The following is a 14,209-nucleotide window of genomic DNA, read 5'->3' on the forward strand; positions in this document are numbered from 1 at the left end:
CACCTAGCGGGGCCTGGGGCTTTATGCACGTAACTTGACAAGTTTCTGATTTCATAGTCTCAGTTCTATGGATGAGGGTTAAGAGTTGTATGGTTTGTATTGTTAACAATCTGTTTCTGACTTCTTTTTCAGGAATTGAAAAAAATGTTTCTGCACCTGCAGAGATCACCAATCTGGACTGGTGGGTTGGCTCCTCCCCTCAAACTTGCATCAGTCTGATCTAACTAAAACCAACATTTCCAGTATTTTTTCTGCTACGTTCATATTGCCACCCATGCTAAGAGAAGGATGTTTTTTAAGTCCTTCAAAAATAGTAACTTTTTGAGTCGAATAAATAGTCTGGGGGCAGGGGAGGAAGATAGGGGTTGGGAGTAAATTGATTGATGCTAGGATAGGAATCCCTCTAGTGAAAATATAATAGCAGATCTCAAAACCTCTCCAATGGATCTAGAAGCTTGTTACCATTTGGATCCCAGTGTTCTGTGCAGCCTGTCTCTCTGGCTCACACGTCTTCCTTTCGCCGCCAAGAAATGGAATATTTCTTCCCTCACAGTGAGGGCAGGGGCCTGTGCTCTGTTAGATCAAAGCACATGCCATGTTTATTTCTCCTCCGCAGAATTGACGGAGCCCCTTTGGGCAGTCTAATTGTAGTTCCTTCTTGGTAGTAGGTGTTAGTTCAGCCAAGGGTTGACAGTTGCGAGTTAGTGGTGCCCAGTGGTCATGGCCAAAGCTCTAGAGTTGTGCAGGGATTCAGAAAGCAAACAAGAGTCTGTGCAACTTCCTTTTTTCTCCTTAACTCTTTCTTCTCCTCAAAGAGTAACATGGGACCTAATTCTTCTTCTAACTTCTACTCCAGATTGGTGACTCTGAGATGCAGAAATACTACTGAGAGATTGACATTTCTCATCAGCTGTGATTCCCAAGATTTTGCAATACTTATAATTTTAACACGGATTCAGATAGGATTATGTACTTCATATATTTATTTTAATTATTAAGAATTAAAATTAATTCTGTTGTGATCATTTCACTATATCCCTGGATAATGTTGGAAGTATCACACAGCTGGAACTGGGAATCATTAATTGCTTCATCCCATACTAGGCCTTTGTGATTTATTAAAGGGCTGGTTTATTATTATTATTATTATTATTTTGGTCATGGAGCCTTTCTTCCAAGTTAACACGTGTGTGGAAGTCTAATGTCTGCACAGAGCTGAGAGATGGCCTTGGTGATAGTGGAGACTATGGGCCCCAGTCCCTCTCCCCACCCCTCGAGGAGCCTGTGAGGCCTCAGGGAGCCACGGGCCTCAGCCTGAAAACCACTAGTTTACTAAGTGGCTTTTCTGAGAAATCATTTTTGCTAAATAATTTTTTATCTCAGATCAGATATTAATTTTCCGATTTATTTTAACTCTCCTTTTTTCCTTCATTTTCCTGTTCTATTCTTTTTTCCTCTTGAGTTCCTAGTAGTGGATACCGGATTAGCAAAACAGAAGGTCTGTAATCCGTGGTAGAAGGTCTGTAATCCGTGGTAGAAGGTCTGTAACCCGTGGTAGAAGGCCTGTAATCCGTGGTAGAAGGCCTGTAATCCGTGGTAGAAGGTCTGTAATCCGTGGTAGAAGGTCTGTAATCCGTGGTAGAAGGCCTGTAACCCGTGGTAGAAGGCCTGTAATCCGTGGTAGAAGGCCTGTAATCCGTGGTAGAAGGCCTGTAATCCGTGGTAGAAGGTCTGTAATCCGTGGTAGAAGGCCTGTAATCCGTGGTAGAAGGTCTGTAATCCGTGGTAGAAGGCCTGTAATCCGTGGTAGAAGGCCTGTAATCCGTGGTAGAAGGCCTGTAATCCGTGGTAGAAGGTCTGTAATCCGTGGTAGAAGGCCTGTAATCCGTGGTAGAAGGTCTGTAATCCGTGGTAGAAGGCCTGTAATCCGTGGTAGAAGGCCTGTAATCGTGGTAGAAGGCCTGTAATCCGTGGTAGAAGGTCTGTAATCCGTGGTAGAAGGCCTGTAATCCGTGGTAGAAGGTCTGTAATCCGTGGTAGAAGGTCTGTAATCCGTGGTAGAAGTTCAGAACAGTTGCTGGTGGAAGGTGTGGTGTCTCTGCTTGTGTCTTTCTGTTCTACTGTTTCTCATTATGTAGTCTCTGCCTCCTACCTGCTTTTCACACGCTGGTTTTAAAGCTTTCTCCTTTCCCTCTGGGCCCCTGGGCTTCCACAGACAGGAAGCTGCCATACTAAGGAGATAGTTGCTTAGGAGACATTGGGAGTCGTTTAATGGGTTCTAGCTAGAAAACCTTCCATTGCATAACATTGAAAGTTTTTTGTTTGTTTGAAGGTAAACAGAGATATTCATGAAATGGTTGAACCAGTATCTCTACAGAAAATATTTTACTATCTCTAAACTTGGGGTGCAGAATATAGAATTTATGACTGGGATTATTTCTTGAAGTAAGTTGATTTTCAGTTGTTTCATTGTGTACTTAAAGTTAAATGCTTTGTCATGGCAGAAGGTAAAGCTTGTTCTAAAGAGACAGCCTTTGCACAATAGCCACGTCTGCCCACTAATATTAAGTAGAATTTGCTCTACATGAAAACATGTATCACCTATACATTTTATGTAGTTAGTAGAGAATCTACAGACAATTGCTAAATTTACCCCTTTCGTATTTACTACCCTTCGATTAGAAACTAGGTGACAAACTCTTTTCTGCACACCATAATAAAGTCACAGAGTTGTCTCGCTGATCCAGGAGTATGTTCTGCAAAGGAAAGTGTTTGACTTCTAGAGACTTTACTTTCCAGTCTGGGGACTGTTTTAGACAGATAGCATTATCCTGCTCATACCTTACCCTTGCTGGGAGACATGGGAATCTTGATTAATTTTCTTTAGAGACACGGTCTCACTCTGTTGCCCAGGCTGGAGTGCCGTGGGGATTGTAGCTCACTGCCTCCTGGAACTCCTGGGCTCAAGCAGTCCTCCCAGTTCAGCCTTCTGAGTAGCTGGGACCATAGGTGTGTGACACCATGCCTGGTCATTTAAAAAAAAATTTTTGTAGATCCTTCTGCCTTGGCCTCCCAAAGTGCTAGGATTATAGGCATGAGCCACCGTGCCCAGCCCTGACATGAAAAGCTTAAGCAGGCCATTTATTAAAATCTTTCAGCAAATAAGCTGCAACCAACCAACCAAACAAACAAACAAAAAGACCCCAAAAGGTGATTTTTCTCCACACCCCAGGGTTTCAGTGCTGGCTCAGAAGTCATGTTCAGCCACATTTCCAAAATTCTTGAGTCCCTTTTGTTGGGAATTAAAGGGGATGTAGATGGAAAAAGGTTAGAAACTTGAACTGTGCTATGAGATCTAATACTGAAAATGAAAAGTCTTGACGTGAAAAGCCTGTGATTCCAAATGTGAGGCCTAAAGCTGGTTGATGAACACAATATGAAAATCAAGAGACCAAAGGCTGCCAGGGGTGTATCTGCTTAATGTATTGCACGAACATGTGCTGTAGACGCCTGGGACCAGGGGAACACATGCGCACAGAAGGACGAACAACACAGCCACTTGGTCCATTTCTCCTCCCTATAAAATCCTGAAATCCTATTTTTAAGGTTGCACTCCATTAGCTCTCTTTTAAAAAAAAACCCAACTTTTGGAATTTGAGGAATATTTTTACTGCTAACATTCCATCTCCTTTAACTTTTTCGTCAGCATATCCGGAGCCCTCAGTGTGAATGTCACAGACTGTAATCATTATTGCAACAATAATGAAATACATTCTTTGGAGAAGATGAAGTACTCTACATATTCACCACTATTAACATGTTGGCTATGATTGAAGGTGGGCAAAGGGATCTTATCGTAGAGATAGACCCCAGCTCAGATGATCTATTGTAATATGTGTTTATGGTGTCTGGTATACAGCAGGCACTCAATAAATGTTGAGCCCACCCCTCGAAAGCTGGTTTAAGAGTGAATCCTTTGAACCTTAAAATGTATTTTCCCATAGAAAATATGTCATTTGTAATACATGGATTCTGAAGCGAACCCACAGTCACTATTTATTTCATTATATGCTAGGTGTGTAACAGAAATAATCCACATTTTCTACCTTATTAGTGTACAGATTCTTCCTTGATGCGTATTTCTTCTTCACAATCACCCTAGGAGTAAATAAATCCCATCGTAACTCTCTATTTTAGAGATGAGGAAGTCAGATACTGTAAAAAGCTACTTTGGTGATTAAGAATGAAACCAAAGGATTGTGTCCTGAAATCTTCGGGGTTTTGCATTTTTCCTGCCCCTCCTCCTTCCTCCGCCTGCTGCATGCCTCAGTGGTAGCTCTGGCAAAGCCACTGGTGAATTTTCCTGGGGGACATGTCATGTAGACAAGTCTAGCACTTTCCCTTTTAGTGATGACATTTTGGAGTGTCCTTTAGGTTTGCTCAGATTTACCATAAGCGTTATGAAAAACCTGATTTCTCTCTATAAGTGGATTACCTTTCTGGAGGCACCCTTGACATTCAGGAAAATTACAGGGTTTTGTTTGTTTGTTTGTTTTTGGTTGTCAGTGAACAAACTGCCTTTTAAACAATTAACTCTTGGCTTCTTAGTGAGAAGCCCACTCAAAGCTACAAGGAGTTAGGCTTAAATAACCTCTTGGAAAGCACTGTCAGAGCACAGGATTCAGACAAAATTGCTATCCGCCTAGGATGGGAATGAAAGAGAGGAGAGGACTGTAGTGGTCCGCTGTAATGGTTTGACCTGTTAACTAGCTCTAGCAGGCTTAAGTCAGATGTGGGGACCAACTCTCAGAGAATATTTCCTAAGCGTTGACTCTGCCTCATGCAGTGGATGTTTTGAGAATGCTTCTGGCTTCCTCAGTCCCTGTAGCTGATAGAGTTCTTGTAGCCACATTGAGATTCTGGAACAGGAAACCTACTCAGTTCTTCTCAATCTGGGCCAGTCATCTGATTCCTGCCATTGCCCTATGCATTTGAAATCTTAAATGTTCTAAATATCTTAAAGCAATGAAATAGATTCAGATGTTTCTAACTTAGAAAAAGTAAAAGAGAGAGCAAAATAACACAACTTTTAAATCACATCTCTTCTATACGAATTATTTTAAAAGACAATATTTCACCTATAATCCCAGCATTTTGGGAGGCCAAGGCAGGCGGATTGCTTGCACTCAGGAGTTGGAGACCAGCCTGGGCAGCATGGCAAAACCCAATCTCTACTAAAAACACAAAAATTGGCCGGGTATGGTGGCACATGTCTGTGGTCCCAGCTACTCGGGCGACTGAGGTAGAAGGATTGCTTGAGCCGGGGAGGCGGAGGTTGCAGTGAGCTGAGATCACACCTCTGCACTCCAGCCTGGGGGACAGAGCAAGACCTTGTCTCAAAAAAAAAAACCAAAAAAACCCAAAAATCCAAACAAAAACAATCCTGCCGAAGTGGAGCAGAAATGAATGGAAACTTAACAAATCAATGGGAAAAAAAATCTACAGTCCTTTATCGAAAATATAATGTATTTTAACTAACGTGTTAAATTTTGAAACAGTGGAATAAAACATTTAAAATGAATTTTATTCTCATCTGTGCAGCAAATGCTCAGGGTCCCCCCAAAAAGGGCATGCTTAGAGTCCCCCAAAGTCAAAATCTAGTCCAGAATGAAAATGGAATCTTTAGGGTAAAATTATCGAGTGTGTTCAGGAGCGGCTATGCCAGTGAATTTCCAGCCTGAAATGAAATCATGACTTAGGTGTATTTATGAGTATCCATTTTAAAAACCACTGCGAGAGCTAGCTATCACCTCCAATTTTGAAGTCGTTTCCTTGAGTGGGAAAAGAAGGAGAAGACATTTCAAAGTACATTTAGCTGTTTAAAAACCCTTTATTCACTGAGTGTGCTGCTGATTATTATATGTCTGTGGAAGCTTCTGGAGCCCGTGGTGGAGAGGCAGATGTGAATAATCAGTCGAGATGTATATTGATATGACATTATGAACCAACAGAGGAAATCCATTAACGACATCATTTGCTCTTCCTCTGGGGCTGAATTTATAATTATTTATGTTCCAAACAAAACAAAACAAACCCTTCTTACTCTTTTAGTACTCGGGAGAGCCTGGCTTCCAACACATCAAGCATTGTTGAAAGTAACCGTCGTCAGAACCCTGCTTTGAGCCCGGCCCATGGTGGAGCTGGTCCAGCCTTCAACTTCCGAGCGAGCACGGACCCGCCGACAAATGAAGCTGAGAAGCTGCAGAAACCTTCCAACTGCTTGCAAGCTTCTGTTACGAGTGTGTGATAGTCCTTCTGCCTCAGATCTTCTGTCTCATTCGATACAGCAAAGTTTACGACACTGGGACTGATGTTTACATCTTTGGAAAGACAAGCATCTCAACCACAGTTTTTGTGTTTACTTAAACTGTGCTGCTAAGTAGGGCTAGGGCAAAAAAACACAAAAAATCTTTATTTCAGAGTATTGCTTTTCACATGTATGGCTCTGTAGCAACTGAATAACAGTAGGGGTGATATGTATACTTTTGCTTCACTAATTGTATCTGAGCACACATAGGAAAGTCTAGACACTGTAAGTGTAATATGCATTTTCAATGTCATGCAGTTGCCAATTCCATTTTAAAATGCCACAGATGCGTGTTGCTCCCAGTCTGTGGTTAAACGGTGCCACAGAACTGATCCTTGACACTTCCAAAAACAAACAAAAAAAAAACAAAAAACAGACAAACAAAAAAAAAACAAAAAAACGAAGCCACCACGAAATGTCAAATGCAAGGGTCCACCTTGAGGGAAATAGATGCCAAACTAACTCGAAGGGACCCTGGCCCTTTGTGTGTGAATTGTTTATGCACCAGTCATTTTTCACTGTGAGTTTTCGTGACACTATTTTGCAGGAGCCCATGGAAGTGTGTGAGAAGGGGTCGCAATGGAAATCGCTGGGAGTGAATGTTTTCAGGATTTTGTTTTCAAGTGTAACAGATGCTTGTCTGATTTTTTAACCTTCCGTGATCACAAACAGGAATATAGGCCTTTGAATCTGAAGTGGACAAAGGAAAGGAATTTCCAATCTGGCTGGGGCACAGCACTAGGTGATGGGAGAGGTGATGTGGACTTGTAAAAGGTATTACTCAAATATCGAAGGAAGAGAATTTCCTCCTTGTGATACTTAGGATGACCCTATCTTACTCAAATAGATACAATAATTAGTTTGTTTAAAAGCAAAGTGTTCTTTGTGATACAAATGAAGAGTATGGCCTGAGGATGTTATTCTTTCTAATGGAAGGACATAAATCTATTTTATGTAGTTTTAGATAGAATGCCTAAATTAGGCTGTGGGAGATAATTTTTAGTGGTTATAGGAAAGAGCAAATTTAGGGAGGGTTGAACTTCAGGCCTTTTATTCCTGGGAAGATATCTATAGAGAAAACTTTTAAAATAATTTTTGATTAGAAATATACATGTGCCCATGTAATAAACAACAGAATGTGCTCATTCTGCTAGTGTGGTATAATCCTAATTTGTACTCCCCTAAAATTTATCAGAATAACAATTATGCATACATGAACTATGCCAGAGTAATGTTTACAGATACTTTGTAACCAATTTCAGGAGGCGTTTTTAGGTGGATGTGTAGTTAATTAGCCCAACTTATTTCAAAATGGTTTGTTAACATTTTGCTTTGGTTTCCAATGTCATGTTGAACACAAAGAAGACCCAGCAGCAAAGGGATGACCAATAATTTCATCTTATGGCAAAGAGACATTCCAACGTTCCCATGTTTTATTTTCTGAGAACAGTGGAACAGATCTGTAGTAATGGAATATTATTTGCAAAAGGGTTACATAGGACACAAGTAAGTGTCCTGACATAAAGTTTTATTTAGTTCAGTGGCATGTGCTGCTGGGAGCCATACACCATAAAATATATATATATCCCAAAATAAATCTAGAATATTTTCATCTCCAATTTCAGTAACTGGCATATGATTTGTGAGACACATCTGTTTTTGTATTAGGTTTAATCACTAGCAATCTGTTTAAAGAATCCAGTCCTATACACGGTTGGACTCATTCTTGAAACCTTGACATGCTCCCTCGTAGTTTTTCAGTTATTTGGAAGTTGCATTGGGTCAAACTGAACTCCTTGAGTTTGGTATAAATTCCTTTTTTGTACTTACTATAGTGAAACTTCAGCACGTTTCTTAGTAAACTCCCATACCATTGAAATGCTTAAGCCAGTTGGCTTTCAGTCTCATGCCTTATTTCCTCCAAGGCATGCCTCGACGCATTGTTTGTCTTATTGCTTAAATATGTCCAGAAGGAATGATCATGTATCTAATAGACTACACAGTCGGTTCCCTGCTTAAATATGTCCGGAAGGAATGATCGTGTATCTAATAGACAACATAGTCGGTTCCCTTGGGGAGTTACATATCATACGGTTACTAAATTTTTGTCTAAATTCATTTTTTCCAAAAACCTGCTCTCAAATTTTTCTTCTACTCTCAGTTCATAAATAATATAACCATGGAAGCAACACATGAGCCTCTAGCTGATCCTCTGAAAGTAGCCATTGAAATAATCAAACGCTGTGTGAACAGGAAAGGAAAGCATTCCCTTTAAGAGAAGCTTTAAAATAGGGATTTATTGATATTTCACGAGATATAGGTTTACAGAAGACATTATTCAAATAAATATGGACACTATTTGCCTGATGCTATGGGGTACATAGTTTTTTAAAAACTCCCTTAGACCAGCAGCCATTCGTGTAGAAAGGATGGACTTCAAAGGTGATACCATGTAAGCAGATGTTGCATATAAAAATATTCCTGCCTGAATCTGGTTGAGATTCTTGAACAGGGGAGGAGTGGCTGCTGGCAGCACATTACAAATGTCATCCAAGGTCACGGTGAGGCTCTCGGTCCGGAACAGTGGGGTCCTCGCCAGGCGTTGCCGGTATCCTTTTCCTCCTATAAAATCATAGCTTTGTGTTACACGACTGCTTATCCAGTCTTAGGGTTTAGCAACTGAAAGGTTTACAAAACCGAATCTGGTTGAATCTCTGTGAAAGGGTCAACACATCTGTCGGCATTTTGCACACTTATGTATTATTATGATACAACATATTACTTTATGGTAATTTTTATTTTTACATATAACTACCTCCATAAATTTGATGAAATGGCAGCCGTGTGTTAAAGTGTATCGTTCAGAAGTGCAAAGTTGAACACTTCCTTCAACATTAGGGCATGGCGTGCTGTGTGTGTCAGTGATTGCCTCTGTGGACTCATGACTTTCCATCGCCATGGCTTTCTCGTACGCCCTTGTTTGGCTTTCAGATGTAATCCTATCTTCTCCTCTCTTCCCCACAAAAGCGTACTTGATTCTGTTAGGAATGAAGGGAAGTTTAAAAATTCTTGTGCCCACCCCCGCCCCCCACCCATTCCTGTTAAAAGTTCTCTGGCGAAGAGCCAATGGGTGAACGTAATTGAGAGAGCTATTTACTCCTTTGGAAATCTGATTTGAAGTCTAAGTTTTCAGTAACAGAAGACACACAAGCAATGTGGACTGCCAAGCTTGAAGCACTTTGGGCTCTGCCTTCACTCGCATGCTACCATGTTGAGCCCAAACTCCACTTTAATTAAAAGAGCTGTGCTGTGAATTCCACAACTTCTGTTAAATAATTTGTATTCCATTATATATATTTTGCACATCTCAGGGGACCATAAGAAACATATGAACGGGGGGGGGGTGCCATCAAATAGAGAAAACAAGTAGAAGAGGTGAATGGAGACTAGCTGGACAAAAATAACAAACTACTGCTTCTCTGATGTTGTGAAGGTCGGGTTCAGGAAGCGTCAATTCACAGTTAATCTGGAATAACAGTGATCTGAACACCAGCTGTTGCCAGGTCCCTCTTTCATAGCCCAACCAGCATTTCTAAAATGTAAATTTAAATTACATTGCAGTCACCATGGGGAGAAGAAACCTGTTAAGTGGAAGCAGAAGCATTGTTCCTTTTTTAGGTTGGCACAGCTTTGCAAAATTCTACCCAGGATAAACCACTTATCACCACCAAGTGTACTTGAAAATAAAGTTTTTAACTTCAATTACAAGCATATTGCTCACAATACAATAGTGATCATTTTTTGAAAGTCTCGCCATTTATAACATGGGCAGTATTTGGAGCTTGATTTAAAAACCAACAACATAATGACTTTGCACGATTCACTTTGGGATCTCAAAGTGCTTCCAAAGCATTCAGATTCACAAACAATTCACAAGACAGGTCATCTTTGTAATACCTATACTTGAAATGAATAAAACAAAAGGAGTGACTTAAGATTCCCCAGAAACACAGTGGCAGCTATCAATGATCTGTTTTCTATCTGTTTGATAGACCATCATGAGAAATCACTAAATACAATGCTATTTTTCTGATGTGTGCTAATAAAGTCAAAGAAAACAAATACAACTTGACGCTTTTGTCCATTTTCATTCAAAAAAAAAAGTTAAGGGTGTCTGGAATTTTACACCTCAGCACACCTTACTGGTATCGATGGATGAAGCTGGTGATTGACAGATCCACCCAAATGCCATGGCAGTCAGAAGCAGATCTGGACACACACCCTTGTTTACAGTTTCATACTGGGTTTCTATAGTTCCCGTGCTAAATCATTCAGGAACACGACTGCTCCTGGCAGTGGAAGGTGCTGAAACAGAAATTTTAATTAAAAACTTTATCAAGTACTCTTCACAGTGCTCCTTAGCACCATAGAAATTCAGTACAGTATATCGAGCCCAACTTTGGAGGAGCTGGATTTCTGAGGGAGCTGATCCAGTTCTAAGTGTTTTCTCAAATTAGGAGATAGATGATCTTTGACAGGGATCTCCTCCATCACCACAGGTCAGTCACAACTAGCCACGTGCTGCCAGACCTCAGTGGCCCAAGCAGGAGCGATCTCTTCTTTCCCCGGTCTCCCCCAGGACCGCCCTGCCCATTGTCAACATCATCCAGGGCTCCTCCGGTAGTGATTGACTTTTCTACACATGTTCAGTGCTTGGGGGAGCTAGAACACAGGAAACATGAATGCAAAAGGCACGGAAAACACTGTTTTGCTTTGGGTTAGTAAAATCTGGGCAGGAAAGAGATTACTATCAGTCTGAGCTTTGCCAAGTGAGATAAAAGAATCAGCTGTCGCCCCATTCCTCTCCCAGAAGGTCTTATGGTATTAAGGATCCATCCAATATTCTCCCACAGATTTTTATTCAGGAGATGTTTCATAAATTACATATATGAAAACATTCATTATTACATTTCATTGTGTGTTTCACACAGACATTGGCACCTTCTTATTGAGTTAATCCTCTGCATCTTTTGCAGCAGCAGCCCACAAGGAGATTCCCAGTGATGGCTCCCCTAACATACAATCCTGTGATTTTACAGTTCTATGACTTACAGTTGATGATTCACAAGATTCAGAATTCTACAAGACTCAAGGGCACTAAACTTTCTTATGATTGAACACGATCGGTTATAGGGCTGTAATCATTCATTGTTGGCTTCAAATGTGGACACACACACACACACACACACACACACCATGCCAAGAAGGAAAGGGCGTGTTTCAAGTCAGGCAGCGATGATTCTGGAAGGCTGGAAATGTAAGGTTAGAAGCTTGACTGGTCCGTGTACAGTTGCCTGCCTCCCTGTCCCAAGGCTGATCTTAGTGAACCTGTTCCCTTGCTCCCACCAAGAAGAGGTACCAAATGTGAGACCTGAGATCTCCCATATCTGTCCTCTGAAGTTGCAGGAAACTAATCACGGAGTACACACGCAGCAGCTCCTCCGCTTCCTTTCCTCCGAGGTCCTCCTTTCCATTCCCCACCTAGATACTGACACGCCGTCACGGTTTCCACATTGGAAGGGCAGAACACTGTGCAGTATCGCGCACACTCGCTGGGTTAGGAATAGAACTGCCCTAGGGTCACCTTCGTGCAAGTATTGACAGCTACAAATTAAAGTCCTTAGAGCAGTTGACACATACTACGTTCTAGAAGAGAATTAAATTTAAACGGCAAGTTTAAAGGGATCATAATTCTGCAGGTATCTTTCTCTGAGTGACTGAATGTGACTATTGCATTAGGGTAAATGAATTAAGATGTGCAAGTGGGATTTACTGTATGTTAGAAAGGAGTTTTGCAGCCAAGACTGCCTTGAATAAAATGTGTTTGCACTGAAAAAAAATTTTAAATTACTTGGTCTCTGGTTGCTGTAAAGGTCATCCAAGATGGATGTTCTGTTTATATTGTATAGTATTTCATATGAAATAATTACAGTTCATGAAATGTCTTCCCTAATGTTACTGATTTATAACAGCACATTTGTAACATGGTTTTTATCGTGTCTGTGTACCATACTGTAAATGATGATTACTTGTCATGCTTAGTATAATAACTTAAAAGAAAAAAAAGGACAGGGATTTTTGTAAGTCTATATTTGAAAGTCCCTCCCTATGGTGATACTGTGTTCATGTTGTTTATGTAGTGTTGTGTGAAATATCCATTTTGGATTGTGTTACTTTTTAAGATATTAAATAACATTTGGTTATATGTCTTAAGTGGATTTTTTTTGGTGCTTGAGAGAAAATATTTTAGGTGAGGTTCATTTATTTATCTTCGATCAATAGGATTTTATAACATTTTTGATTACACAATATTATTAGAGCTTCTGAGTTAAAACAACTAAAACTGAAAATATCTGATCAAAATTCTTTTTCCATGAAAGTTGGGGGAAAAAATCACATTTTTAGGTAATTGGATTTAAAACAGAGCGAGAGTGATGCGTATAACTACATTTTCTATATGAAATGATAAAGGGATGTGATTCGGTCTGGGGTTTCTTTTTCATTAGCACTCGTAGCTCAGCTTTTGTTCCCAAGCGGATGGGATCCTCTTCCCGGTAAGCACGAGGAGGCTGCTCACGTGTAGCAGTGAGTCACTTGCACAGGTTCGGAATCACCGTGTTTAATTGCCTCCAGCTGTCATACATTCGTCTGCGTCTCTTCACTGTAGCAAATACCAAAGGGATTTGCTGCCCCATTAATGATGAAGCTGGAAATAGCATTCTCAGTCAAAAACAACGAGCCATAAAGTCGAGCCTGATTTTCTTATAAAGGCAGTATCCAAAGTAGACTTCCAAAAATTGTTGTGAACCATGACAGTGTCTTTGGATAAGTGTCTGGAGACCGCGAGGTGACTGCTTTGAAGAACAAGTTGTATTTTGTTGCGTAAGTTTGTCTATATATTTTAAACTGTCTCCATACAGACTTTCCTTTTTCAGGCATGAAGTTAGGAAGAGCAGGAATACTGGGAGTATATTGTGAGTTTTACTCTAGGACCAAAAGCAGCTTGTGGTCAAGGAAAGGTAACCGTGTGTTCCTTTCAGAACTATCTAGTGAACCGAGGAGACGTGGGGACTTAAGGAGAAGGGGGAAGGCAGGATTCTGATTCCTTGGAGAGAATGGTCACAGTTCATAAACATGTTGTCTTTCCAAAGGAAATGGCATGGTTTTAACTTATTTTTAGCATTTAGAGTGGTGGGTTTTCTCCCCCTCCTTAGAGAAAATTCAAGCAGAGTACTCAATACTTGCCTCCTTCCCTGGTGTTGGCCGTGAAATCGAGAACCACTGAGTAATCAAAAGAAGTCATTCACCTTAATACTTCATTTAACTGTAAAATCTTATCCCTACTGTGGGAGTTCTTGGATTTAGAACTTGGATCTTGGGCCCCCACCCCACCCCCGACCTTCACACTCAGTGGCTCCAGACCTTTCCTGTCAAGCAAATAGTTAATCATATGTGATTAATATATTTGCACAGTACATTGCTCCATACAGGAATTTCAAGAAAAACCAAGGCACCTGTGCTCAAGAGAGGCCGAATAGGCTGCTTAACTGCAGCTCCTGAATTCCATCAAATAAATTCCTCCCAGGTCACTTTCCTTCGTGTTTTCCTTGCTTCTCATCCTTTATTGTAAAGTTCCATGCATTATTTTTATTTTCCATTACCTTGAGTTTATTTTACTTTACTACACTTCACTTTGCATAATAGCAATGATTTTCATTTGTTTGTTGTTATGCTATTAATATTTGGACTCACTCTTGCTCTCTGTTATTGATAACCACAATT

At 40.6% G+C, this 14,209-nt stretch overlaps 1 protein-coding gene across 4 annotated transcripts in view; it reads left to right on the forward strand.

Annotated features, from left to right (window-relative positions):
- STOX2 (storkhead box 2) overlaps positions 1 to 12,632 on the forward strand; it is a 234,998-nt gene extending 222,366 nt beyond the window's left edge. For 3 of the 4 annotated variants that reach the window (XM_033215782.1, XM_033215785.1, XM_033215786.1), the window contains exon 4: positions 6,112 to 12,632. In XM_033215782.1, coding sequence (XP_033071673.1) covers positions 6,112 to 6,307 — 196 coding nt within the window. In that variant the 3' untranslated portion in view covers positions 6,308 to 12,632. Of the gene's footprint in view, positions 1 to 132; positions 182 to 6,111 lie in introns of all 4 variants that reach the window. The other variant, XM_033215783.1, reaches the window with a different exon arrangement.
- The last annotated feature ends 1,577 nt before the right edge of the window (positions 12,633 to 14,209 follow it).

The sequence above is a fragment of the Trachypithecus francoisi genome, unplaced genomic scaffold (assembly GCF_009764315.1).
Source record: "Trachypithecus francoisi isolate TF-2019V2 unplaced genomic scaffold, Tfra_2.0 Lachesis_group1, whole genome shotgun sequence".
Classification (NCBI taxonomy): domain Eukaryota; kingdom Metazoa; phylum Chordata; class Mammalia; order Primates; family Cercopithecidae; genus Trachypithecus; species Trachypithecus francoisi.